We start from the raw sequence: 26,876 nt of genomic DNA on the forward strand, positions 1-26,876 counted from the left end.
CTATTTCATCCTACCCAAGAAAGAGGGTTCATTTCGCCCCATGCTGGATCCTCAAGAGCATTAGTCATCTACGGGTAATTTACTTCCGCATGGAAACTCTTCGCTCCGTCATAATGGCCGTACAGCAAGGAGAGTTAACATCCCTGGACCTCTGAGGCCTACCTCAATATCCCAATCCATCAAGACCACCAGCGTTTCCTACACTTTGTGGTATTGGGCCGCCATAATCAGTTCTGGGCATTGCCCTTTGGCCTGGCTACCACCACCAGAACATTTTCCAAAATTATGGTGGTCGTGGTGGCGGCACTGAGGAAAGAAGAGATCCTGGTGCACCCTTACTTGGATGACTGGCTAATCTGGGCAAAGTCGTTGGAAGAGAGCCTCCAGGTAACCAGCAGAGTCACGTCCCTGCTCCAGGAACTTGGTTGGGTCATGAACACGGACAAAATCAGCCACAAGCCTGCCCAGTCTTTAGAGATCTGGAAGGCCGGTTCGACACCAAGCAGGACAAAATCTTCCTCTCACCTTCGAGGATAAGGAAGCTGATAGGTCAAGTGCGTCGGTTGATGAGCACAATGTACCCCAGGGTGTGGAGCTATCTCCATGTCCTCAGTCTGATGGCGTCAACCCTGGAGATAGTACCATGGGCGAGGGCACACGTGCAGCCACTCCAATGCTCTCTGCTGTCTCAAGACCACCCGATTTGCCTCCACCTACCGATGGAAGTATGTTCTTGGCTCCAGTGGTGGCTACAGGAAGGTCACCTAAGCAAGGGTGTAAGCCTGTCTTTATGATGACTTTGAGCCTCCGAGGGTGGGGAGCTCACTGTCAGGAATTGACAACCCAGGGATGCTGGAACATAAACTGCCTGGAAGCCCGAGCTGTCAGATTAGTGTGTCTACAATTCAGCCACAGACTCCAGGGCCAGGTGGTCCATGTGATGTTGGACAACGCAACAACGGTAGCCTACATCAGCCACCAGGGAGGAACCAAAAGTCAGCATGTGTCTCTGGAAATAGATCCCCTTATGGAATGAGAGGAGTTAAATCTACAGAGGGTCTCGGCCACCCACATCGTGGGAAAAGACAACGTCAGAGAAGACTTTCTCAGTAGGGAGAGTCTGGATCCAGGAGAATGGGTGTTGCGGCCAGAGCCTTCCAGCTCCTTGTAGATTGCTGGGGCCTCCCGTCCATCGACCTACTGGCCACATCTCACAATGTGAAAGTCTCCCAATTGTTCAGTCGCAGAAGAGATCAGCGTTCCCAAGGGATCAATGCCCTGGTTCAGACCTGGAAAATACTAATACTAATACTAATAAATACTAATAATCAATCAATCAGACCTGGCCAGCAGAAGATTTACTGTACATCTTCTTTCTGAGGTCTCTGCTGGGCAAGGTCATTCTCAAGATCAAACACCTGAGAGGATTAGTCCTTTTAGTGGCCCCGATTAGCCCAGATGCCTGTGGTATGCAGATAAGCGGAGGCTTCTGGTGGAGAGCCCTCTATGCCTCCCTCCGCACAGGGACCTGCTCCAGCAAGATCCGATCCTTCATGAGAACCCAACTCTGTTTTGTCTTATGGTGTGGCACTTGAGAGGGCTTGCCTGATGAAGTGTGGATATTCGGAGGCAGTAATTGCCACCTTGCACCGCGCGCGGAAGTTCTCAATGTCCTTGGCATATGTGTGGATCTGGGGAATATTTGAGGCCTGGTGCGAGGAACGCTGGGTGCCCCCTTGGACGACCAAAATCCCAATGGTTCTGGAATTTTTACAGGATGGCCTGAACAAAGGGTTGTCCCTCAACTCCTTGAAGGTCCAGGGAGAAGCTCTCTCCTGTTTCAGAGGCGAGGTGAACGAAGCCCGCCTGTCAGCACATCCAGACTTGGCCTGTTTCCTAAAAGGGGTTAAACACCTCAGACCACCCTTACAGTTGCCAATCCCCCTATGGAATCTCAATCTAGTATTGGACTTCTTAGCAGGGCCTTCCTTTCAGCTTTTGCGCAGTCTGTCCCTACACCTGTTAACGCTGAAGACTGCATTCTTGGTGGTGATATGCTCGCCCGCCATGTCTCTGAACTAAAGGCGTTGTCGTGTCGGGAGCCATTCCTCCGGTTGACTCCAGGAACGTTACATCTTCGCACTGTTCCTTCCTTCTCGCCAAAGGTAGCCTCGGAGTTTCACTTGAATCAGTCCAATTCATTACCGTCCCCAGATAGACACAAGGACATGGAAGACTACCGCCTTCTACGCAACTTAAACATCAGTAGGCTTTTAGTACAGTATCTGGAAATCTTTGATAAATTGTGCAAGACGGATCGCTTGTTTGTTCTTTAAGGTGGAAGGAAACAAGGCGAAGCAGATTTGCTAGCTACCATAGCTTGCTGGATCAAGGAAGCGATCACAAGAGCTTATGTAGAGGCAGGGAAGCCATTAACCTTTCAGGTTAAAGCTCATTCCATTAGGGCCCAGGCATTATCCTGGGCAGAATCTAAGCTACTGTCTCCCATCAACATCTGTCGAGCAGCAACATGTTATTGCTTGCACACCTTCTCCAGTTTATATCGCCTGGACATCCAGGCCCAAGAGGAAACAACCTTTGCGAGGGCGGTGCTAACCGGACCGTGGGCAGCCTCCTGCCCTGTTCAGGAGTAGCTTTTGTACATCCCATTGGTTCTGAGTCCATCTGGCTACACACTAGGAAATAGAGAAATTGCTTACCTGATAATTTTGTTTTCCTTAGTGTAAACAGATGGACTCCGCATCCCGCCCACGGCTGCCCATGAACAGTGCCAAGGAATCGCCCATGAGGTGAATCTCTATTCCAAGAGATTACGGGTAAGCCATCGCCCTATCCCTAGATCAGGGCATCTATAATAATGCTGGGATTCAGCACTTAGGTTTAGTTGAGTACAGTTACGGTCATCCATTTTTTAATCAAGTTTTTCAATAGTATATCCACAATAGCTTTTAAAGAGAATTCTGAATGGCTGAGGTCACTGCAGGGGTATATCTAAGGTGACATCAGCTTTGAAACCTGACTCCGTCTCCATCTGCTGGCAAGGGAGCACATAACCCATTGGTCCTGAGTCCATTTGTCTGCACTAAGGAAAACAAAGTTATCAGGTAAGTAATCTCTTCATTTGTTTGCGAAGTTTTCAGCAACTGCTTATGAAAGTATAAAACTGATTACAGTGAAGAACGAAGAAAATAGTGAAACCCCTAGGAATAACATTTTTGAGACAATTTTTTTAATTGTATGATGATGTATGTTGGTTTTGGGAGGGCTGGATTAGAAAAATTGATTTGGGCTGCAATTTTTTTAATTTCTCATTTGGAATAGGATTTTAATTATATTAGATAAAATGTTTAGATTTGCTGGCCTGGGGTAAAGATAAATGTGATTATTATATACTGCATAGAGGTATTCATATTAGATGGTAGATCACATTAAATTAATAAATAATTAATTTTAAAGTCCCATGAGTCATTGAACTTTGCCATAAGTGGTATTCTTGATCTGTATGTGTAAGTAAATGTTGATATATTCCTCAAATAGTGTCATAGTATCTAGATGGAAAATAGTTGACGGTACTATTGCCCACCCTTCTAATCAAATAAATAAATAATGCATTGCAAGAAACTTGTTATTCCAGAAGGTGGCAGATCCTATTGAAAAGCAGAAAGATGTGTATATGTATGTGTATTTGTGTATCTGTGTGTGTCTTTGTCCCAATGGTTTTCAAATAATTGGTATAAACATAACACATCTAAGAAATACCAAAAGGCAAACTGTAGAGGCCTTAAAAGTTATCAGAGAGATTTCTGAATGTATTTGTGATATATCAGGTTCTTGGGCATATAGTTTCAATATAGCCCTGCCTAAATCAGTATGGTTTCTGTGTTAGTCCACTTAAATGAACAGAAATAAAGGTTAATTAAAACAAGTATATATAAGGTGATACCTTTTCATTGGACTAACTTGATACATCTCTTGTTTAGCTGTCAAGAACTAATAACTCGTCTGGTCAGAATAGTATATGGCCCTGCTTGTCAGAGTAACTGAGTTAAGATCAGTGGCCTTATCAGTGCCACATTTGAACTGTACAAATTTATTGTACAGAACTCTGGTTTATCCTGGGGGAAATTTAACCTTTTTTTTGGACCAACATAAGGATTGTTCAAAAACATACATGAGGTTTTGAGACCATACAATTGTTCATCTGATTGACATTTTGTATGCATTACAAATTTGATTTCCTTTATGTATGAGGAGATTTAAGTAATGCTTAAGCTGGTATCTTTGAAGGAAAACAAACTGCGGCTAGACATAGAACCAAATAACACATTGGTTAGTGGGTTTTCTAAATTTTCTGAAACATATTTACATGTATTATTTTTGTTTTATGATTGTATTGTCGTATTTGTTTATAATATACATGGCTTTGAAAGGTTTCCTGGTGAAATCTGTAAAGCGATTCATGCATTTTATATAAATATAAAATAAATATCACACAGTTATTATTTAAAATGTTTTCCAGATCGGCAAGATTCAAGAAGCCACAGCTCAAGAAGAAGTTCTCCAGAGTCTGATCGTCAAAGACATTCCAGGTCTGGGTCATTTGACAGCCGAGAGAGGCTTTCCGAACGGGATCGACATGAGCACGACCGGGAGCGAGAAAGGCGGGATGGAAGACAGAGAGAATGGGACAGAGATGCAGAGAAAGACTGGTCTAGGACCAGGGACCGAGACCGAATCAGAGAACGAGAAAGGGAGAGGAGGAGAGACTTGGAAAGAGAAAGAGAGAGACAAGCACCAGACAGCTCTGACAGAGAGAGAATTGCTGATATTCCTCCCCTAATGGAGCAAAAACGCAGTGAACCAAAGGTGGTGAGAGATGCTGAACGAGAGAATGAACTAGTTTCCCTCCTCCCTGAGCCATTGGAGAAAGTAAAAGCAGAAAAGGAGCTGGAACTACAGCGCATGAGTGATGCAAATAAAACTGAAAAGACTGAGATCACGGAAGGTAAGATGTCCTTCAGCAAAATCTGGTTTGTAAATTTATTCCATTTCATTCCTTCCTTCACAGTTCCTTAACCAAGGTGAGGATATTGCACTGTTGCAGTGACTCTTTATGTAACTTGAGTATTTATCAAAAATTGACTTGGAAATACTTAAATGTAATTTGTACAAAATGTTGATTGATCAAGAAAATTAGTTAATAACTTCAGTACAACATTGAAATGCCTGTAACATATTCTTCAGATTCTGCACACAGCTTTCCCCGTGGTGAGAAATTACAATAAGAAAGTTCAAATAGATTAAATAGAAAAGTAATTTTCAAAGAAGTTATTCATGTAAAACTAGCTTATATCGTAGCTGTTTTCAAAAGCCTATTTATGCGCATAAAACCTTTTGACAGTTGAGCCCTATGAAGTGAATTTTCAAAGGAGTTACACATGTAAAAATAGCAATTTTCAAAAGTCCATTTACATGAGTTAAACCTTTTTGAAAAATATCTCCTTAATGTGCAGTTGGGACCTTAAAGCCATTGCCATAGAGCAATAAATGTCTCTCAGTGATGGGTCAAGGAATAGCCAGTTGACTCTCTGATTTTTGAAGTTTGCAGATAGAAGGGTAATTAAATGAATTTGCAGATTTGTTCACAGCTTTATTTATTATATTGGTTATGTTGTTTTTAGTTTGTTATTAAGTATGTAAACCGCCCTGATCGCATTTGGAAAGGCAGTATATAAAACTTGTAAATAAATAAATAAGAGGAAGTTAAAGAAGCAAAGAATGTTCTTACTGCTTTGTGTTTTGTGAACTAAGTTCATTGGAATGCTAGATTTCCTAAGTGTCCTGGGAGCAAAATCCTTGATGGTTTCCAGTGCTTTCTAATCCTTAGAATGGTATGGTTAATTTCCACTGTTTCAAGACCCTATTTTATAATCTTGGACCACTCACTTTATTAATAAACACAACTATCAGGAAAATTGCAAGTGTTTTCAGGGTACGTAGTAAAGATTAGTGCTTTATTTTTTTTTGGAAGTTCATTCCTGATCATCCCTAACAGAACCAAACATGAGTTTTTCTCTCCTATTAGCAGATAGAGATAAAGAAAGCTTTGCTAGAAACAGCCTTATAAAGAACTGATCCACCTGCAGCCTCTCCAAAATTTCTCTGTCTCCAGCAGATGGTAGAGGTGTCATCTGCTGGAAGATCTCTGCGTGGTGGTGTGGGAGTGGGCCTTCTTGGTCCCCTTTCCACCCTCTGATTGAGAGGAGGAGGAGCAGGAAGGTTGGAGACTCTTTTCAACTTGCTGAGCCCTCTAACCCCTCCTCCTCTTCCACTGTCTCCTCAACTCTGTGTTGTCCCAGTTCCTGGGAGGCAGAAGTAGTCAGACAGGGAAGTATTACAGTTTGTCCTTTCTGTTAGGTAGCCTGTTTCTTTAAGACTTATTTAAAAAAAAAAAAAAAAAAAAAAAGGGGTTCCGAGGCAGGAATGTATGGTTAATGCAGTGCTGTGTCTGCAGCTTCAGGAGCACTTAGGAGGATTTCGGAGGACTGTAAGCCTCAAGGTGCAAGGGGTTGTTTCAGACCACTCTGTTTTCCTTTCAACAGTCAAGAAGTGGCTGGTTTCTGAGATGGAGACTTTCAGGGAAAGCTGCATGGCTGCATCAAACTGGCATCCATTTATGAACACGGGGGAAAATGTCCCGCATGTGGAGGGACGACGTGGCAGTGTTTACTGCCTGGGGGCAAGAAAGCTGGAAAAGGAAGCTTTAAGAGGAACAAGCTTTAAGAGGAACAAAGCATTGATAGCACAGAAAGAACAGTTGCAGATTTCTGATAATGTCCCAAAGCAGGTAGCTCAGACCGCAGTTATAGAGTTTGGAAAGTGGTTTGGGGTCCTCCAATGCTATCTCCAGTGGAGCAGGCCCTTTCTTGTGTGCACGTCCTGGGGGAGAAGTGGCAGCTCTTGGAGGAGGGGAGTTCCTCTTCTGAGGAACCATTTTCTCCGGAGTTTGTTTTATTAAAGCATAAGGCTTATTTAATAAAGCAAGGTGCTCTGGCGAAAACATAGAAACATAGAAATGAAAGCAGAAGAAGACCAAACGGCCCATCCAGTCTGCATCAGCAAGCTTCGCACTTTTTTTTTCCTCTCATACTTATCTGTTACTCTTGGCTCTTAGTAACCTTTTGGTTCTATTTCCCTTCCACCCCCACCATTAATGCAGAGAGCAGTGTTGGAGCTGCATCTAAGTGAAATATCTAGCTTAATTAGTTAGGGGTAGTAACCGCCGCAATAAGCAAGCTAAACTCATGCTTATTTGTTTACCCAGACTATGTAATACAGTCCTTGTTGGTTGTTATCTGTATATAGATCCACTTTTCTTCATTCCCCCTGCTGTTGAAGCAGAGAGCTATGCTGGATATGCATTGAAAGTGAAGTATCAGACTTTCTCCCCTGCCGTTGAAGCAGAGAGCTATGCTGGATATGCGTGAAGTATCAGTCTTTCTCCCCTGCCGTTGAAGCAGAGAGCTATGCTGGATATGCAAGAGCTCTTGCATATCCAGCATAGCTCTCTGCGCTTCTTTCTTCGTAACCGTTCCCTATTGTTTTATGGTCAAAAAATTTGGGTTTACCCTGAATTAACAAGGGTTACCCAAATCCAGAGGAAAATATTTTTACCAGTGCGTTCCAAGGTACAATCTAAGGGGGGTAATTTTCTACCTCGATATCCATGTAAGTGTTCGGTTAGATATAATATCAATTATATATTCTTCGAGCCATCCCATCTGTGTGCACTATTAGACTCTCCACAGTAATCGAACCGGTAAATATGATGTAACTGGTTCTCAGTTTTTCTTTTTCTTTATTCTTTGATGTCTGCTTGATATTTTCTTTGCCCCCTTTATTTCTTGTTAATATATGGGGTTGTCTGAGTATTTCAGTATTGTAATGATTACTTGTATTTTTTTTTCTTTGTACAACCTATTTTCAAATCAAAGTGTTCTTTGTAATAGTTAATGAAATTGCATAAAAATAAAATATAAAAAAAACCCCACACATTTCAGTCAGTGATCTCACGCAGTGTGACAGGGGGAGAGTTCCTCACTTCCCTGGATCTCAAGGAGGCTTATCTCCACATTCCAATTTATTCTGATCATCAGAAGTTCCTCAGGTTTGCTTTCTTGGGATATTTACAGTTTTGAACACTTCCTTTTGGTCTAGCCACAGTTCCATGGACTTTTTATTTTTCCAGATAATGGTGGTGGTGGCTGTGGCATTCTGCAAGGAATGTAACTTAATTCACCCCACCTCAACAGCTGGTTGATATGGGCAGTCATCAAAGAAGATCCAGGCGTTCACAGCCAGAATGATCCAGCTCCTTCAGGAACTCAGATGGTTGATACTTTTTGCTAAGAGAAAATTGGTATCGCCCTGACCTTGGGCTATCTGGATGCCCTCTTTAATAATCGGAAGGGAAGGTCTTCATAACCATGGAAAGGATTACCAAGCTCCATAGTCAGATCCAGAAATTGATGGTGATTCAGACTCCAAGGTCCTGGGGTCCATGACATCAGCCTTGGATTTCGTCCCTTGGGCTCAAGCATATATGAGGATCTTTCAGAAATCTATTGCTATGGAGGGCTCCATCTCAGGATTATGAGGTGAGACTGCCATTACAAGTTGAAGCTGGAGCCTGGCTGACCTGGTGCCTATCTGAGCAGAATCTGGCAAGAGGAGTAGAGTTAAAATCCCCCACTTGGATAATTATGACAACAAATACCAATCTGAGCAGACGACGAGATCACTGCCAGGGTCAGATGACCTAGGGTCATTGACATATGGAGGCAGGGTGGTTGGTCAACCTCTTGGAAACCAGAGCCATGAGAGAGGCTTTACAAGAGTTCTTGCTGGTGATCCATTGAAGAGTGCTATGAATGTTCTCTGACAGTGCTACTTTGGTGGCATATCTGAATCGGTAAGGAGGCACCTTAAGCCTTTATGTAGCCTTAATGGTGGTTCCCTTGCTCAGGTAGTCAGAAAGGTATCTCTACAGGCTGTCTCAGCAGCACACACCGTGGGAGTGGAAAATATGCAGACAGACTGTGAATTGACCTGAGGGCTTGAGAACTGGTGAACTCTATCTTCTTGCTAATTGTTGTATGAGGGTGAGGTAAACTTGTGATGGATCTCATGGCCACCCCAAGAAACACCACGAGCTGTAATAGTCACGAGCTGCATCAGTCAGAGAAGTGACCATGGATCCTCAGGAGTGGATACCTTATCTCAACCATGGCCTTTTCTCGGTCTGCTTATATGCTGTTCCTCCATGACTGCTGAGAGGAAGCGTGCTAAAGAGATTTGGAGCACATTGGTGACTGGTAGTCCTAGTAGCTCTAGATTGGCCAAGATGACTATAGTACAAGGATCTGATAAATTTCAAGATTATGGGTTCCCTGAAGTTTCTTCTTAGCGGGGATCTGGACAGTCCATCTCTATTATATAGTCCATCTATCTTATAGCCTGATTATTGAGAGAAGACTCTAAAAATGATTCAGAGAAGATTATAAATCACTCTGCTACAGGTATAGAAGAGTTCTACCTCCCTAGTCTATGTTGGGATACTGAAGATCTTTGAAATATGGTTTTCCAAGAGGGAAGTTACCATCTTGAAGTTACCACCTTCAAAGCTTTGATACCCTTGCAGAACGGGCTGCCAAATGGCTTAGCATTGAATTCCTTCAGGGTTCAGGTGACAGCAGTTGCCTGTTACAGAGGCCCAGTTCAGGAAGTGTCCTTAATATCTCATCCAGATATTTTGCACTTTCTGAGAGGAGTGACCATGCCTACATGGGATCTCAGTTTAGTAATTTGGTTCTTGTCTTGTTGCTCTGTTTGAACTGGTGATCAAGGATCTTGCACTCAAGACTGCCCTTCTAGAGATTTTTTTATTTTTTTTTTGGCAAGGCGAATATCTGAATTGTAGGCTCTGTTGCACAAACAGCTGCTCTGACCTTTTCAGGCATAGGAGAGTCAATTAATATGTTACCATCCTTCTTTCTCAAGGTGATGTCACTGTTTCACATGAGTCAAGTAGTTTCTCTGCCAAACAACTTTCAAGAAGGTAGATACAGTGGAGAACTGTCATTTACTAGATGTGTATACCTAAATGTCGTCATTTCAGAAGATTGAATCATTTGATGGTTCTTTTCTCAATTGCCAGAAGAAAGGCAAAACTGATGAAGGTGACATTTGCCCAGTGGTTTAAGAAGGCAGTAGGCTCGGCCTATTGTAGAGGGTGTCTGTAAACACTAAATACCAAAAGCCAGTAAGAGAAAAATCTTTAGTCTTAAATTATATGATAGTTTATTTATTTATTTTAAATTTTTATATACCGACATTACTGTATAGAATACAGATCACACCGGTTTACAGTATAACAGAACCGTCGCGTGGGAGCGATACAAGGAACATTTGGATACCAGTAACATTAACATTAACAACCATAGAGTAAGGAGCAACTTCAATACAGCCTAAAACATAGCATATAAATAACATAATATTTGAAAAAGGGGGGGGTGTATTCCCGTGAGGGATAGGGAGACTGGGGGGGCTGGAGAGAATGCAAAGGACTCCCTAAGTGAAGTTTACCAAGCAACATAGAAACACCCTTTCATTATATCTCCAAGGTACCTAAGGAGCTCAAAGCTCATTCAACCAGGGCACAAGCGGCTTCTTTGGGGCAGCATCACAGAATTCCACCAGAGGAAATATGCAAGGCAACAACCTTGTATTCTTTTGCTAAGCATTGCTACTTAGATGTTCAGGCCAGAAACATGGCTGCTTTTGGGATGAGGGTCTTAAGAGCAGGCATAATAGGTTCCCACTTAGTGTGAGGGTTGCTTGGGATGAAAAAGAAGAAATAATTTGGCCATACTTCTAACTTTATTTCCTTGAGTACTACCAGACCAGTATAGGAACTCGCCCAGTTTTTCTTCTGTCTTCTCGAGAGAGCTTTTAGCCAAATGTCTATGCATTTGGTGTTTTCCGGTTTTTGGGTTAATATTTTTATTTGTTTTAATCCCTCAGTTGGTGGGAAGCTAGTGACAGTCAGTCAGTTATCAACCTCCTTGCTTGATAGAGGAGAAAATAGATTTGCTCTGTGCTTTGAGATTTGTTTATTTGGATGTATTTTCCAATCCATAGAAATAACAAAGAGCTGCAGGCTGCATGAGACCCTATAAGGGGTGATATCAGTGATCTAGTTATGTCTCCATTGGCTGGTAGGGAAGCAAAATCATATATATGGACTGGTCTAGTAGGACTCAAGAAAAGACAATTACGAGATAAGATCAATTTTTTTTCTTTTGCTGTTCATCAGATATAAATAACCTGGTGGTGAGCACATATTCAGTAACAAGTCTGTTAAAAGCACTTTCCCAAAGAGTTTATAATAAAAAAAAAAAAAAACCGAAGGATTGTGCAAGACACATATGATAATGGAGAATACTTGTAACAAAAAAATAGTGCATTGGAGAGATGTGTGAGGCTGGAGTGAGTTGAAAATTGTTATAGGGAAAGTGGGATTAGATTTTGTAGAGAAACAGGCTTTGAATACAGAATGAGACTTTAACAAGTAAAGAGTCAAAATAGGATGGCAGTGAGAAGAGGATGCAGGTAGATGGTGTAGCAAAGTGTAAAAACAGAATTCTAAGGAAAAACAGGTGTTTCTAAGCCTTTGAATGCCAAGATGGGAAGGAAGGACTAGGGGAAAAGCAGCAGCAGCAAAATAAAGGTTACTGTAGTTAAAATGGTCAACGCAGAACTTTTTATCATCCTTCTAGTTTCCTCAGTTTGTAACTTTGATTTCATTATTGATGCCTCTCTTTCTCTAAATATATCTAAAACATTAAAATGTTTTCTTTCTAACATCACCAAAATCTGTCCCTTTCCTTTCTGAACACATTATCAAGACCCTTATCCACACTCATCAGCTGTCCCTCATTTTACCGTCTTTCTCCACTATTTTCAGAATTCAGATACCTGACATTTCTTCCACCAATGTCATTAAGCCCATGTAATCCCTCTTTTCAAGGCATTCTGTTGGTTCCCTATCCATTTCCACATACAGTTCAAGCTTCTCTTACTCACCTACAAGTGCATTCATTTTGCAACTCCTCATTACCTCTCTTCTTATCTCTCCCTATACTGTTCTCTCATTGGGCAAGTCGTTCTTAACTATGCCCTTCTCCATTGGCAATTCCAGGCTCCATGCTTTCTCTCTTGCTGCACCATACACCTGGAATAGAATTCTTGGGTCTGTGCATTGTGTTCCCTCTCTGGCCTCATTCAAACCCAGTCTAAAAACCTACCTTTTTGAAGCTGCTTTTAAATCTAGACCCCTGATTTTCCTGATCGTACGCTTGTTGGTTTAATCATTTAGTAATAAATGAAGCTCCTTAATTCCCGTATTTGTCTTGAATAGATTGCAAGCTGTATGGAGCAGGAACTTTCTTTTATATGTATTGGTTCAGTACTGCGTACGTCTGCTAGTGCTATAGAAATAAGTAGTAGGAAAGTAGCTGGTTCTTTCAAAATAGTTTAGTTTTGGTGTATTGTTTTTAAACTCCAGAGAGTGGGATTAAATGGTCAGTTTTCTTAGTGGAAAAAGGTAAACAGTGGAGTGCCTCAGGGATCTGTACTTAGCTCAGTGCTTTTTAATATATTTATAAATGATCTGGAAAGGAGTATGACAAGTGAGGTAATGAAATTTGTAAATGACACAAAATTATTCAGAGTAGTTAAATCGTGATAAATTGCAGGAGGACCTTGCAAGACTGCAAGATTGGGCACCCAAATGGCAGATGAAATTTAATGGGGATAAGTGCAAAGTGATGCATATACAGAAAATAACCCATGCTATAGTTACATGACGTTAGGTTTCATATTAGGAGTTACCACCCAGGAAAAAGATCTAGGCAGCTCAGTGTGCCGCAGCCGTCAAAAAAGCAAAAAGAATGTTAAGAATTATTAGGAAGGGAATGGTGACTAAAATAGTGTCATCATGCCTTTGTACCGCTCCATGGTGAGACTGCACCTTGAATACTGTGTGCAGTTCTGGTTGCAGCATCTCAAAAAAGATAGTTGCATTGGCGAAGCTTCAGAGAAGGGCAAAGCTTCAGAGAAGGGCGATCAAAATGATAAAGGGGATGCAACGGCTCCCCTGTGAGGAAAGGCTAAAGAGGTTATGACTGGTTAGCTTGGAGAAGAGACAGCCGAGAGGGAATATGATAGAAGTCTATAAAATTGTGAAAGGACTTGAACAGGTGAATGTGAATCGGTTATTTCAGATAATACGATGACTAGGGCACATTCCATGATGTTAGCAAGTAGCACATTTAAAACAAATTGGAGAAAATTATTTTTCACTCAATTAAGCTCTGGAATTCATTGCCAGATAATGTGCTTAAGGCAGTTAGTGTAGCTGGGTTTAAAAAAGGTTTTGAATACGTTCCTGGAGAAGTCCATAAACTGCTGTTAATCAAGCTGACTGGAGGAATAGCCACTAGGCATGTGCAGGGGAAAAAAATTAATTTTTGTTATTTGGTTCATTTTCAGGAGGTATTTTTCCCTTGAATTTCGGTTCATAGATTGCTTGATATGTTTCATTCATGTGAAAAAAATGAATTCAGCAATTTTACACCCCCCATCCCCCCCCCCCCCCCCAAAAAAGGCCAAAAAATGATAGTGAAGCCTCCCTCCCAGAAAAACGCCGGAGCCAGGATCTCCCCTGGCCCCCACTTACCTGGCCCGGTGGGGATACGGAAGCAAGGACTAGGCCAAAGCTTTGCTCTTGTGTAGGCTAAGGCTGCGGTAGGTCTCCTCGACCTACTCAAGGCCGACGCCTCAGCCTAGGCCGGAGCCTGGACCCAGGCCTGATGCTGCGACCCGTCCCGACGCCTGGGCCTAGACCTAGGCTAGAGCCCGAGCCCAGGCCTGACGCTGAGGCCTCGGTCCGCTCTCAGGCCCAAAACTGGGTCATGACGCCAGAGCCTCAGCCTGAGCCCAGGCCCGACCCCGTGATCCAACCCGGAGGCTGGGGCCTAGGCCGGAGTCCAAGCCCAGGCCCAACACTGCAACCTGACCAGGAGTTCGAGTCCTGATGCCAGGACCCAGGCTCGATGGCTGGGCCTCGGCCCAAAATCAGGCCCAGGCCTCGAAGCTCCTCTTTGGGTCCTCTTCTTTCTTTGGCTCTTCTGTGCCAAATGCTGGCATCCACTGGGGTCATGCTGGAGTGAATGAAATGAATTAGCCTTTTTTGTCACATTTTGCACTTTCGTTTTAAATGAATGCATATCCCTAATAGCCACTGCTTATTACCAATTTTAGTAGCAAGGCATCTGTTTCATGTTTGGATACTTGCCAGGTACTTGTAACCTGGATTGGCTACTGTTGGAAACAGGATGCTGGGCTTGATGGACCCTCGGTGGTCTGATCCAGTATAGAAATGTATCTTCTTATCTTCTTCCCATGTTTGCAGCTGTTGGATATATTCTATGACACACATTAGTTTAACTATTTCTTACATTATTTAATGCAGTATTTACTAGCTATTCGCCTTAGTTGCCCAAACACTTTGCTTTTTATTTTCAGAAGTGCATCTGCTATTCTATTTTGGTTTGTTTTATTGCTCTCTAGCCCCTTAGGTTCCAGCAAGGTGTTTTATGTCTCTGTGTTGTATGAACTGGTCTATAGAAAATGTCCTAGAAAGCCTCTTTCAGCTTGAATTGTTTTTACCCATTTGTTCAGGAACAAGGGATGGAACCAAGATTGATGACATACAGTCACTAGGCTCTGGAGGTGGAGAAGAGTATGAACCAATCAGTGATGATGAACTGGAAGAAATTCTAGCTGATGATGCTGATAAAAAGGAAGACCAACAGGAAGATGAAAAGATTTCAGGTAAAACAGAAAATCCTTTTTATGTTGATCAGTTAAGGTAATCTTGGAAAACTTTTACAATGTGGCTGGTTTAGACTCTGATACTTCTTGCTGGTCCCTGCACTTTTGTTGTTCCTGTTCAAGGCCACTAATATACCTGCTTTCCAGACATAGGTATGTATGAATGGGGTTTGAACTAGCTTACCACATCTAATTTATTTCTAGCATATTTTGGGTAACCTTTTTAAAGATTTGAGTAATGGAGGTAACCTGGTATCTTCCTTCCAACTTCTTTTATATTTCAAACTCAATCAGAACCAGGGCTAGAATCCAGTGCCATGAGTCTTCCTTCATATATACCTAGGGTATTTTATTCCTGTTTCTATATTCCCCTCTTAGGCCCTCTTCCCAAAGGCAAGAAAACTACTTCTACTGCTTATTTGGCTTGCTCAGGGAGCAGAGTCCTGGCCCATAAGTTGATCTTAGGTCCTCTTCATGATTGTATATAGCACTGAGCTAGCCACACGTGAGGTGATTGCTGGGCTGGTGGAGGGGAGTTTTCCTAAGCTGCAGCTATTTTAGGAGCTGGCTCTGAAGTACCTGCTGTAGCTAATTTACAGTAAAATTTGGTATGTCTGTTTTTCAGATCCTATGGATGTAATTGATGTAGACTGGTCTAGTCTCATGCCAAATCAACCAAAAGAACCAAGAGAAGCAGGAGCTGCACTCTTAAAATTCACGCCAGGTGCTGTCCTGCTGCGAGTTGGCATTTCAAAACGACTGGCAGGTCCCAGCCTCTTTGCAAAAGTTAAAGAAACATGCCAAAGAGCTTTAGAAAAAACTAAAGGTAAATAAATGGCTGCTTATATCATTACATAAATGTTTGGGGTTTTTTTTTAAATTTAATTGAAGTGACATTTGGAAACAAATATATGAAAAAAGAGTGTTACGATCCTAGGAGTATTATTGGATGAAGAATTTTCCGAAATTTGAGGTAAGTAGATTCTCTATATGCATCCATTGGGAGGACATTCCAAAGTAGATGACACTGATAACTAGAAGAGGTGTAACAGCACTGTGTGCCTTCTAATATGATCTGATGTCATGGTCAAAAGATTCTGATTGAAAGATCTCAGTGATATTCCTGACTGGTTTGGAATCAATAGTTTGGATAAATATAGAGGAAGGCCATTGTAAAATGATGTAAGATCTAAGCATCCAAATGGCAGATTAAATTTAATGGGGATAAGTGCAAGGTGATGCATATAGAGAAAATAACCCATGCTACAGTTACATGATGTTAGGTTTCATATTAGGAGTTACCACCCAGGAAAAAGATCTAGGCAGCTCAGTGTGCCACAGCCGTCAAAAAAGCAAATAGAATGTTAAGAATTATTAGGAAGGGAATGGTGAATAAAACATAGTGTCATAATGCCTGAGTATCGCTCCATGGTGAGACCGCACCTTGAATACTGTGTGCAGTTCTGGTTGCAGCATCTCAAAAAAGATAGTTGCACTGGCGAAGGTTCAGAGAAAGGTGACCAAAATGATAAAGGGGATGCAACGGCTCCCCTGTGAGGAAAGGCTAAAGAGGTTATGGCTATTTAGCTTGGAGAAGAGACGGCTGAGAGGGGATATGATAGAAGTCTATAAAATTGTGAAAGGATTTGAACAGGTAAATGTGAATTGGTTATTTCAGATAATACGATGACATGGGCACATTCCATGATGTTAGCAAGTAGCACATTTAAAACAAATTGGAGCTAAAGGAACTCTAAATACCAGTAGAATTGAGCCACTCAAGTATTCAGGAGCTGTCTTACTAGACAATTTCAGACTTCCTATCTTGGTGGCTCTCCCATACCAATATGACATTGGGATCGCCTTTCCAAATTCCACTTTACCAGACTGTCCTGATAACAGATGCCTCAAATCTAGGCTGGGGAGCTGATATCCAGGGATTAGGGATTCACACCCTGGGTCTATCCAGAAAAGATGTGGTCATGGGTCACATCAACTTTCCAGAACTATGAGCTATGTGAATGTTCTAAAGGCCTTAATAGATCAGGTGACCAACAAAATTGTCCTAATACAAATGAACATTGAGATAGAAATGCTCTACCTAAACAAACAAAAAGGAACAGGATCACTCATGTGTTGGGAAACTGTCAAGGTAAGGAACTGAGCCATTTCTCATATGATATGATTTTAAGAGTCATGTACCTGTTAGGAAAAGAGAATATCCTGGTAAACGAGCTCACTCTGATTCTAGACCCCTCACCCCACAAGTGGTCCCTCGATCAGGATGTAGCAAAGCGGATATTTCTTGAGTAGGGAATACTTGAGAAAGATCTGTTCATAACCATGCTGAACAGTAAAATCCTGACCACCTGTTTCACGAGAGGATCAAAGGGTAGACTATTCTTTCTTCCATCACTGGGAGAAAATCTTAAACTCAAAAGAACTAAAGGACTATGATGCTAACAGCTCTTTTTTGACCAAGAAAAATGTGGCTTCCACTCCTTTGGAAACTTTTCATCAGCAATCCAGTCAGGTTTATCAGTTTTCTAACAAGGAACGTTATTTCATCCCAACATTCAGTCTCTGGCCATCACAATCTGAATGTTAAAAGAGGATTCTGGCTTCTTGGTGATAATCTGCCAAGTGATCTAATAGGTTTAAATGGAAAGAGTTTACTGTATTTTGTGAGGGCATGGACCTACTTGATTATCTTCTACATTTATCAAGAGTCTGGCCTCGAAACCAACTCTGTTACAGTACATCATTGTGCAGTTGCCACTCATTACCAGCATATAGAAGGAAACCTTATCTCCATCAATCTTTAGTTGTCAGATTTTTGCAGGGCTTTTTTCTTTTTTCTTTTTTTAATTCTTTATTTTTCAAATTTTCAGATTTAGCCAATCAAATTTGACATTCTTGCAATATTGAACAAAAATTTTAAAACAGAAATAGGTGAAACATCATATCACATAAGCAGTCCGTTCATATAAGACCTCTATTGGGGACTGTTATTTATTACAATAAACTCAGGAAGTTACCAGATAATTTCTAAATATCCGCTTATGTTTCTTTTCTCCTTTAACACTTGAACTAAGAGGAAATAATTGAAGGGATTTCTCTCTTCTGTAAGAATCTTTCCAACTGTTCTGGGTCAAAAAACAAATACTTTGTAGTACCTATTCTTATTAAGCATTTGCATGGGAATTGTAATTGAAATATTACACCAATATCTATCACTTGTTATCTCATTGATAAAAATCTTCTCCTTCTCAATTGTGAACTTTTAGCTAAATCTGGAAATAAAGCCAGTTTCTAGCCATAAAACATTTTCTCGGAAGACCGAAAAAACATTTTCATGGTCCATATCTTATGTTCTAGAGCAAACACAACTATTAAGATTGTTTTACCTACTATATCATTTTGTGATTCTTGTAAAAATTCAGTCAAATTTTCTAATGGGGCCGGTTGCATAGAAATATTATTCTGATTTTCTTCCACTCTAGAAGGAATATAATAGGCTTTAGTTATTGGAGGTATAGCATCTTGTGATATTTTTAATACCGCTAAATAAAACTTCCTAATCATTTCAATAGGAGACATGGTTAGAGATTTCGGAAAATTTAAAATTCTCAGATTTAACCTCTTTGAATTATTTTCCAAAGACTCCAACCTACGGTTATTAACCTCCAAATCCTTTATCAAAGCCGCATCACTCTTTTCTAACTTTTCACATTGTTTTTCCAACTTAACAATAGATTCTATATTACTTTTAATCTTAGTATCATGCTCTATAACCATAGGTTGCAATGTTTTTACATCCTTTGAAATACCTTCAATTTGTAAACCAAGGGAAATCTCTAAACTTTTAATTGCTGTCCAAACTGTTTCCTGAGTAATCTGTCTTGGAATCTCAGGCAACCTTGGAATACTATCTGATGAAATCGTTACTGCAGGATTCGTCAATACCTGAGATCTTAAATCTGCAGGATCCCCCATGAAAGATGAACCTGAAGGGGCATTGCTTATTTGCCCAAGTTCTCTTGTAATCCTGCGTGCAAGAGAGAGTCCAAAATTGGTGGTGTGCGGACTTTGGGGCTGAGGGAGATGGAATTCCCTGAAGTAGAGGGTAAAGGTGCCCCTCTGTTTATTCCGTTTTTCCCTAATGGAGTGCTGGTATCAGTAAGTTGCAAAAAACCAACAATAGTCTGCTGGGACATCGGGAGAGGGGGTGCTGTGGGGATTGATGGGTAAACTCTCACAGTTCCCTTACTCTTCTTCCCCATAGACTAATCGGGTTTTGCAGGTAAAAAAGAGAGAAGAAAGATGATCACTTACTTCTGGGGAGTGGAATACTGGTTCTCCGTTCAAGATGTAATTATGTGGGACAAAGTCGCGCACGGCTTAGGCGATGCAGTGGCTGCGCGCCACAGTGGGGCTGATTTTAAAGGCCCTTCTGACTCACCCAGATGATGTCAGGATTCTGGCCACTCCCCAGCTGCAACTCCGTCAGAGATTCACTCAGCTGATCACTCCCGGAAGGCACCAGTCTCTCCTTTCTTCAATCCCAATTGAAGCGCCACAGTGGGGCCGATTTTAAAGGCCCTTCTGTCTCACCCAGATGATGTCAGGATTCTGGCCACTCCCCAGCTGCAACTCCATCAGAGATTCACTCAGCTGATCACTCCCGGAAGGCACCAGTCTCTCCTTTCTTCAGTCCCAATTGAAGCGCCACAGTGGGGCCGATTTTAAAGGCCCTTCTGTGTCTCACCCAGATGATGTCGGGATTCTGGCCACTCCCCGGCTGCAACTCTGTCGGAGATTCGCTCAGCTGATCACTCCCGGAAGGCACTGGTCTCTCCTCTCTCTCCAGACCCCTTGCAGGGCTTTTTTCAATGGAGCCAATGAGCCTCTGAATTCTTGTGGCTCAGGTACTTGAAAGACCCACGGAAGATTTAGTGAAAGCAGCCTATGGTAACTTATCAGCCTAACATTAAATTTCATTGTAATAGGGTAGTATTATGTGCTTATCCCAAGTATCTATCTATAGTACATTGGTGTCCTGCCAACATTTTTTCCCTAGACAACATGTTCATAGAGCTTCTAGCTGGAGCAGATCAAAGCCCATAGGATTACACAACTTTTCTTTTTTTTGTGACTAATAGGCCTGGGATTGCAGTAAACAGACTATTTCTATTGGACAGCAGATTGCATCTCCTATTATTCCCAGACAGGATTGATTCTAGGAGGACATGTCAAGGCTCATAATGTTAGAGCCATAGTAGCATTGACAAGATCGGCTACCATTGAGATTTGCAAGGCTGCAACATGAAGCTCAGCCCACCCATTTACATCCCATTACTGTTTAGACACAGGCTCCTGACACAGCATGGTTTGGTCAGTCTTTCCCCTGGAGTATATTCATGGGATAAAATCCAACACCATCTTCCCAAGACCCATTTTTATGATTTTGGGATGCTGCCTTGGTTAAATAAAAAGTTTAAACAGAAAAGGTTCTTTCTCATTTAAAAACCTTTCTTTCCTGTCCTTTGGAGGCAGTATTGGTTGTTCCCCACCCACCCACCACCATTTTTTTCTTTTTTTAATTGAAGGGAACCCTTAGCTTTCGGTATGACTAGTCACCTTGCTTGTCCTCAGAAAAGCAAACTTGCTTATCTGTAGTGGTTATTCTTGCAGGACAGCAATTTACCACTGTCCTCATCCCCCCCCCCCCCCCAATCTGGAGATGTATTAATTTAAGCTGCTATATAAGAGTGAAGGAGGCTCAGCAAGGGAGCAAGCGCTCAGGCTTTTCAAGTAGGCTCTGGGAGATGCTTCATATCTGTGCCATCAACTGCATCACTGGTTATTCTGCTCTCCTTGGAACATACCTGTTACAGGTAAGCAAACTTTCTCTTTTTCAGTTTTCTAAAATGACCTAAATGTTTGGAATGTAACCCAAAAATGACTTTTTAAAATTTTCATTTTCCATCCTCAGTTTTTTACATTTTTCTCATCAATCCCATAGATAAGGTGTTCAGAATGTATTCATATCATCATCGTGTGGTTCCTTGAAGGACTGCGTAGGCAGTATGTGTGTTGTACTGTATCAAGACATTTTGAATTTATATGAACATGTTTATTGTGGATATAAAATAATTAAATGAAAGTAGAGGTTGCTTAGCACAAGCATGAAATTGGTTTCTCAGGTGTTTGGTCCTTTAGTAGTTTTATAAGTATTTCTGATCTCTAGATACCGAGACCCTGTTTGAACATGACCTGGGAGCGCTGAACATGGCTGCACTACTGAGGAAGGAAGAGAGAGCTGGCCTCCTCAGTAACCTTGGACCTTGCTGTAAAGCACTGTGCCTCAGAAGGGATTTTGCAATTCGCAAACAGCTAGTGAAAAATGAAAAGGTGAGTTTCAACAATATACTGCAGTATTTTCAAATCACTCTAAAATAGATGTAACTTATTTTTTAGATGTTATCAACTAGATGCGGGGCATAGGTTTGAAACTGGAAGATAAACTGCACTGTAGATAACAGGATGAATATTCAGCTAAGATCTATACATACAACAAGTGCAGTGAATGTCAGTTATAAGGCTCTTTAAACTCCTTGGAAAGCATTCATTTATATAGTCAAACAAGAGTGTTCAAAGAATGCTCTTTAATTAGTCCTGTAAAGATAAATATTGATACTTGTAACAAAGAACAGGCATGAAAGTTTCAAGAAATCTTTTAAATAGGCACTTTTATTTCAAAATGCAAATAAAACTGGATCACTGCCTAATTAAAGAAAACTAGAATTTCTCTGAAGGCATGCCGATTCACATAGTCACCTAAGTGGGTTACGACCTTGTTGGGTTCCAAACGATAATCTTTCAGGACTTTATGGCAAAGGCTAAAGGCCTTTACTACTTAGATGTCAGTTCACATTCTGCTGTGACTCCACAGCTGCCCTTAGTTTTCCTTTTTGCCTGCCATAATCATCAGATGTCCTGCTGTATCCAGTGGCCCTGCTGCATTGTTTTTCAAGGCTTGGATCTAGCTTTATTCAGGTTCATTCTAAAAAAGCCCCCTAATTTCCCCAATTAGCTTTTAGACACTTAAATTAGTTTTCATTTTTCTTCATTGTCTGCAAAGCCGGCTGCTGATTTTTTTTCTCTTTGCAGCTGCACTGAGCAGCACACCTGGCCAAATTGTATGTTGTCATTCCTTTAAAAAAAAATTGCTTCCTTTGATTTTACCTCATCATTTTTCTTCACACAATGTTGAGAAAAAAGAACAGTAGTTTCAATTTCTGTCCTATATGCAAACAGAACAGGTCCATCACCAATCATGAAATTTGTTACAAATATTTGGAAAACAGCCACGATACCTCAGGTTGCAGCATCTGCACTAAGATATTGCCTAATGCGAGTCGGACCTGGAAAATTAGGATCCTCGCATCCCTTTCTGAGAAGCAGAAATCTAACTCCTCAAAGCTGGTGCCAAAGACTTGATACAAAGATCACAGAGCCATGCCAGCTGCTGATGATAAAGCCACATGGAAAAAAAAAAAACTCCTCAATTTTTTTTGACTCCACGATAAGAGGACTCCACCGATAAGAGGACGAGCCCAGGACTTGAGATAATTGTCACTCTCCCTGCTTGAACTGAGAGGAGGACTCTAGGCACTCAAGTGCACAGCCAGAGTGAGAACAATGCTGAATGGAGTCTCCGAAGCTTTAGTACGTTTTAGTGCCCAGTTCCAACAGCAAGGAGGTACAGGAGGTTTCCCGCTATCAATAACAACTATGTCTGGAAGTTAGGTCTGCTTTCCGGGTTCAGACAATGACACAGCAGTCTCCAGAATTCTAGTGAGCAGCATTCTGTTCTGACCTCCAAAGAACCTTGAAGAACATCATCTCTCCTACAAGGCTAATCCTGGTGTGGTATTAAGCACTGTTTGAGGTGGAACTGGACTGGAGAATCACTGAGGTTCTACTCATTATAAAAGGTGTTGAGGCTTTGTCATCAGGAACTTCATCTCTTGGTACCTCCCTTCAGCACTGACCATGCCAACTTGATATCCACAGCCTGTTGTGCTATCTGCTTAGAGCCAGAGCTGAATAGGTTCAGAGTGGGAAGTCTTCTACCCCTTGATATCACTTAGTCCTGTAAGAGACAACTTTCAGGCCATAGAGGTCTTTGGCTCCAAGATCAGCACATTTCCAGACATCTGTTCACCATATCTGTGTTAGCATGAATTCTGTAGTCCTATTTATCAAGAGTTTTGTTCCAAAGAGAAATACTCCTCTGGTTCCTTCCAGGCCCTTCCATTACAGGCAAAGGCAAGTTGCCCTCTGAAGACATGTCCCTTCCCAGACTTTGTTTAGAAGGTGGCTAAGACCATGCCTTTAGTGTTATAGGTTGTTGGTGAGCCCTGGGCACTTCTTGGACTGTTAATTACCTGGATGCCCCTTAAGAGTTGGGGGCAATACTTGTCCACAGTCTTTTAGGGTGCAAGGAAGAGGATTGGGGGAGACCTAAACACAGAGTACTTCCTGTTGATAAGCAGGTGGACATGTGACACATTGTGTCCAGGCAGTTGGGAGATTTCCAGACCTCAGTTCTCATACTAGAGTGTGATGGTTGAATCTGCTTCTAAAAAGAAGCAAGAAGGCAGGAACTTGTATCGTGATGCCCCTGGTATGTGATTGTTAGCCTCTGAATTTTGAAGATGAGAGAGTACTTTCAGAACATTATATTTCAGCCTTGCATATCTTAACAAGTGTATATGATTCAGTATTTGCACTCAATTCTGGAATGGCCCAGGATTTCACCCTATTTTGCCCTTGAGAAATGGATGGAATTCTGTCGCCTGTTGGAGACTGCTGAAGAGTGCCTAAAACACCTGATCCACCTGACCTTTGATGCTTCTGAAATGGTACTGAGAGCCTATGCTATGCCCCACAGGTTTTCATGCGTACTGACATGCCTTGTAGTAGCGGTAATTTCTTGAGAGATAAAGTCAAGAAAGCAGTTTTACTTATGAAAGACCACCATAATTATGCTTCAGATCCTAGCCACAGCCACTTCCAAACCAAGGAGGGAAGGTATTTCATGGTCTTTAACAAGGTTACCTGGTGGTCAGATTTAGAGCCCATGATACAGAGTTCTGGCCTGAGTGCCCCCCCTCCCCCCAAGGCTCATTACATTATTTTGAGTTGTTCATGTTACAGAATGTGTACAAAAGTAAATAACAGGAAACTTTCTCAACAAAAGGACTTCTCCTACCCATTGGACATTCTATTGATTTCTAGTTCATTTTTTTTCTTTTCAGGGGGGGTGGGGGCGTTGTTGAAGACAACTCTTTGGTGAGGAATCCCACTTGTATAACTAGGTGAACCTGCTTGTCTTCAGAGAAAGCAAAATTACTTATATAACAGGTGTTCATTGAAGAAAGCAGCTCACAGCCATAGAATCTTTTCCACATTCTCTTTGGAATTGTTTTCCCAGCAGCCAAAGCTACATTAATAGAATTGAGGGAAGCTGTGAGGCAGAGGAAATAACACAGAAAATCCTGCATATGAGCAGTAAAGGCCTTTAGGACTTAAAAAAAAAAAACAAACTGGAAGAATTGTCCATTCAGTGCTGAGTACAATCACATGACCAGTTTGTGTGACTCATGCACTTCTGTCTTCAGAGAACAATTATTACAAATAAGCTATTTTGCTTTTCCACTATAATCACATGTATCTCTGTTCCCCTCACTTTGCCATCTTCTGGGAGCCAGCTGAAAATATTTTTTGTCTTAATCGGTCTTCCCTCATAAACAGATTTAAATAAACTTTGAAATTATGAAACCCATTAAGCTTTGGTATAGGCTGCTGGCTGAGGCTATCCACAGTTTTATTGCGGCCCTCTTTTCTCCCTATGTCTATCACCATCTGTCCACCCCATGGTGCCCGCGAGTGTCCTTGCTGCGATCTTCCACCTGGTCCATCGGGTCTAGAGGGATTGGGATGTCCACGGTTCCCGTTACAGTCAGTGCCGTCCATGCCTCCGTCAATGCCCTCATTGATGCCGCCGTCAAGGCCGTCGATACCTACATCAATGCCCTCGACTAAAGAAAATGCTCCATACTTCGGGTTCTAAACCAGAGCCCCTTGCAATCGTTGGGTGACAAACAATGCCAGGAGCAGTAGAAGCACGGTGACCATCTGTCACCAATGCCATCCGGGACAGCGAGGACATCTTCCTCTGTGCTGGAGAATGACTGGGCTGAGCACCATGGGAATCATGGTCCACCGGCACGGTGACCATCCATCACAGATACCATTCCTGACATCAGTGGCATCTTCCTCGGTGCTGGAGAATGATCGGGCCGAGCACCGAGGGAAACATAGTTACCGCCACGGTAATTGTCCGTCGCAGGCGCCATTTTGGACATCGGTGAGTTTCCTTGGCACTGGGAAATCACCGGGCCGAGCACCTAGGGTCGTCGCCAGCACCGACATGGTTCCACATTCGGTGCCGGCACTGATACCACACCGGCATCAATGTCCATTGAGCCAGTTGTGAAGCAGGCCCAGGTACAAGAGTCTCCATGCCCGAGGCACCGAGGCGTTCCTCACTGACACCGGTGCCAGGTACTGAGCCACCATAGATTCATGTGGAAGTACCAGTAACGCCTAGCCTGTCTCCCCCTGTAGCTGTGCTACCTATACCAGCTTCCAGGGAGGAGCTGGACGTCCTCGTCCGTCAGGCTGTCCTCTATGCCTTCCAGAATCTACTAACACCGAAGCCATCGATATTCACACCATTGTGGCACCGCCTCGTTGTGGCACCTACCAACGACAGCCTACTTCGACACTGACTCATCCTTCTGAGCCTCCACGGGCCCCTATACCTATCCCGGGATCCCCGAAGGGCGATGGGCACTCTAATCCCACTTTGGCATCGATCTCATCGAGACCGAAGTAAAGGGTGTGTCTGAAACCATCCCTTTTGACCTGGTCACTAAAAAGGACCAGATGTTTTCGGGACTTCTCCCAAGAACTATATTGGTGTCACATATTTCTATTTACAGCTATATTTGACACAACACCAAGGAAACCTCTCTGCCATCCACATGAACTTCGAGCAACATGTGATTGCTTTGAAACGACTCAGTGCTAGATGGTGAACCTGGCTTACGGCCCCTGATTTATGGCCTGAAGTCCGAGATAAACTAGCTGATCTGCCATGCACCGCAGATAATCTCTTCGTGCACAAAGTCCAACAGACAGCGGCTCAATTGCAAGACCACTGAGAGACCCTGCGATAGCTCTACGTTTCTTGCACAGCAAAGAGGGATGCTAGAAGGACCTCTTACCGCTCCCGCGTGAGACCAACTGATATCCAGATCACACCAGCTCTGCCAGCCGGGCAGGCTTCTGGATTTTTCAACCTTGCTAGAGAACAGAACTGTCCATCCCACTGTGGACTAGGGCTCGGGATACTGTTCCCTGGACGCAACAAGGCAGAGAATTTTAATCCCACTATTTCCTACTTTAAAAAAAAAAACAGGCGACCTCCACCCATCCTGGACCTCAGAAATCTCAACAAATTTCTTCAGAAAGAAAAGTTCAAAATGGTGTCTCTCGGCACTATGCTTTCCTTACTACAACAAGGGGGTTGCTTCTATTCTCTGGACTTTCTATACGCTTCATAGTGAGTCAACAACATTCTCAATACCAAGTTCTGCCATTGGAACTGGCTTTGACAACTTGTGTATTTCACCAAATGCCTAGCAGTGACTGCCGCTCATCTACAAAGAACAATAGCATTCACGCGTTTCCTTACCTGGACGACTGCCCAATAAGGAGTCAATCCAAACAAGGAGCTTTAAATTCTCTAAGACTCACTATAAATC

At 42.3% G+C, this 26,876-nt stretch overlaps 1 protein-coding gene across 4 annotated transcripts in view; it reads left to right on the forward strand.

The window, feature by feature from the left end:
- ZC3H13 (zinc finger CCCH-type containing 13) overlaps positions 1-26,876 on the forward strand; it is a 230,261-nt gene that overhangs the window by 190,626 nt on the left and 12,759 nt on the right. For all 4 annotated transcript variants that reach the window (XM_029602891.1, XM_029602893.1, XM_029602890.1 and 1 more), the window contains exons 16-19: positions 4,541-5,026; positions 14,824-14,976; positions 15,602-15,802; positions 21,227-21,390. In XM_029602891.1, coding sequence (XP_029458751.1) covers positions 4,541-5,026; positions 14,824-14,976; positions 15,602-15,802; positions 21,227-21,390 — 1,004 coding nt within the window. The remainder of the gene's footprint in view (positions 1-4,540; positions 5,027-14,823; positions 14,977-15,601; positions 15,803-21,226; positions 21,391-26,876) is intronic.

Source organism: Rhinatrema bivittatum, chromosome 5, assembly GCF_901001135.1.
Source record: "Rhinatrema bivittatum chromosome 5, aRhiBiv1.1, whole genome shotgun sequence".
Lineage (NCBI taxonomy): Eukaryota > Metazoa > Chordata > Amphibia > Gymnophiona > Rhinatrematidae > Rhinatrema > Rhinatrema bivittatum.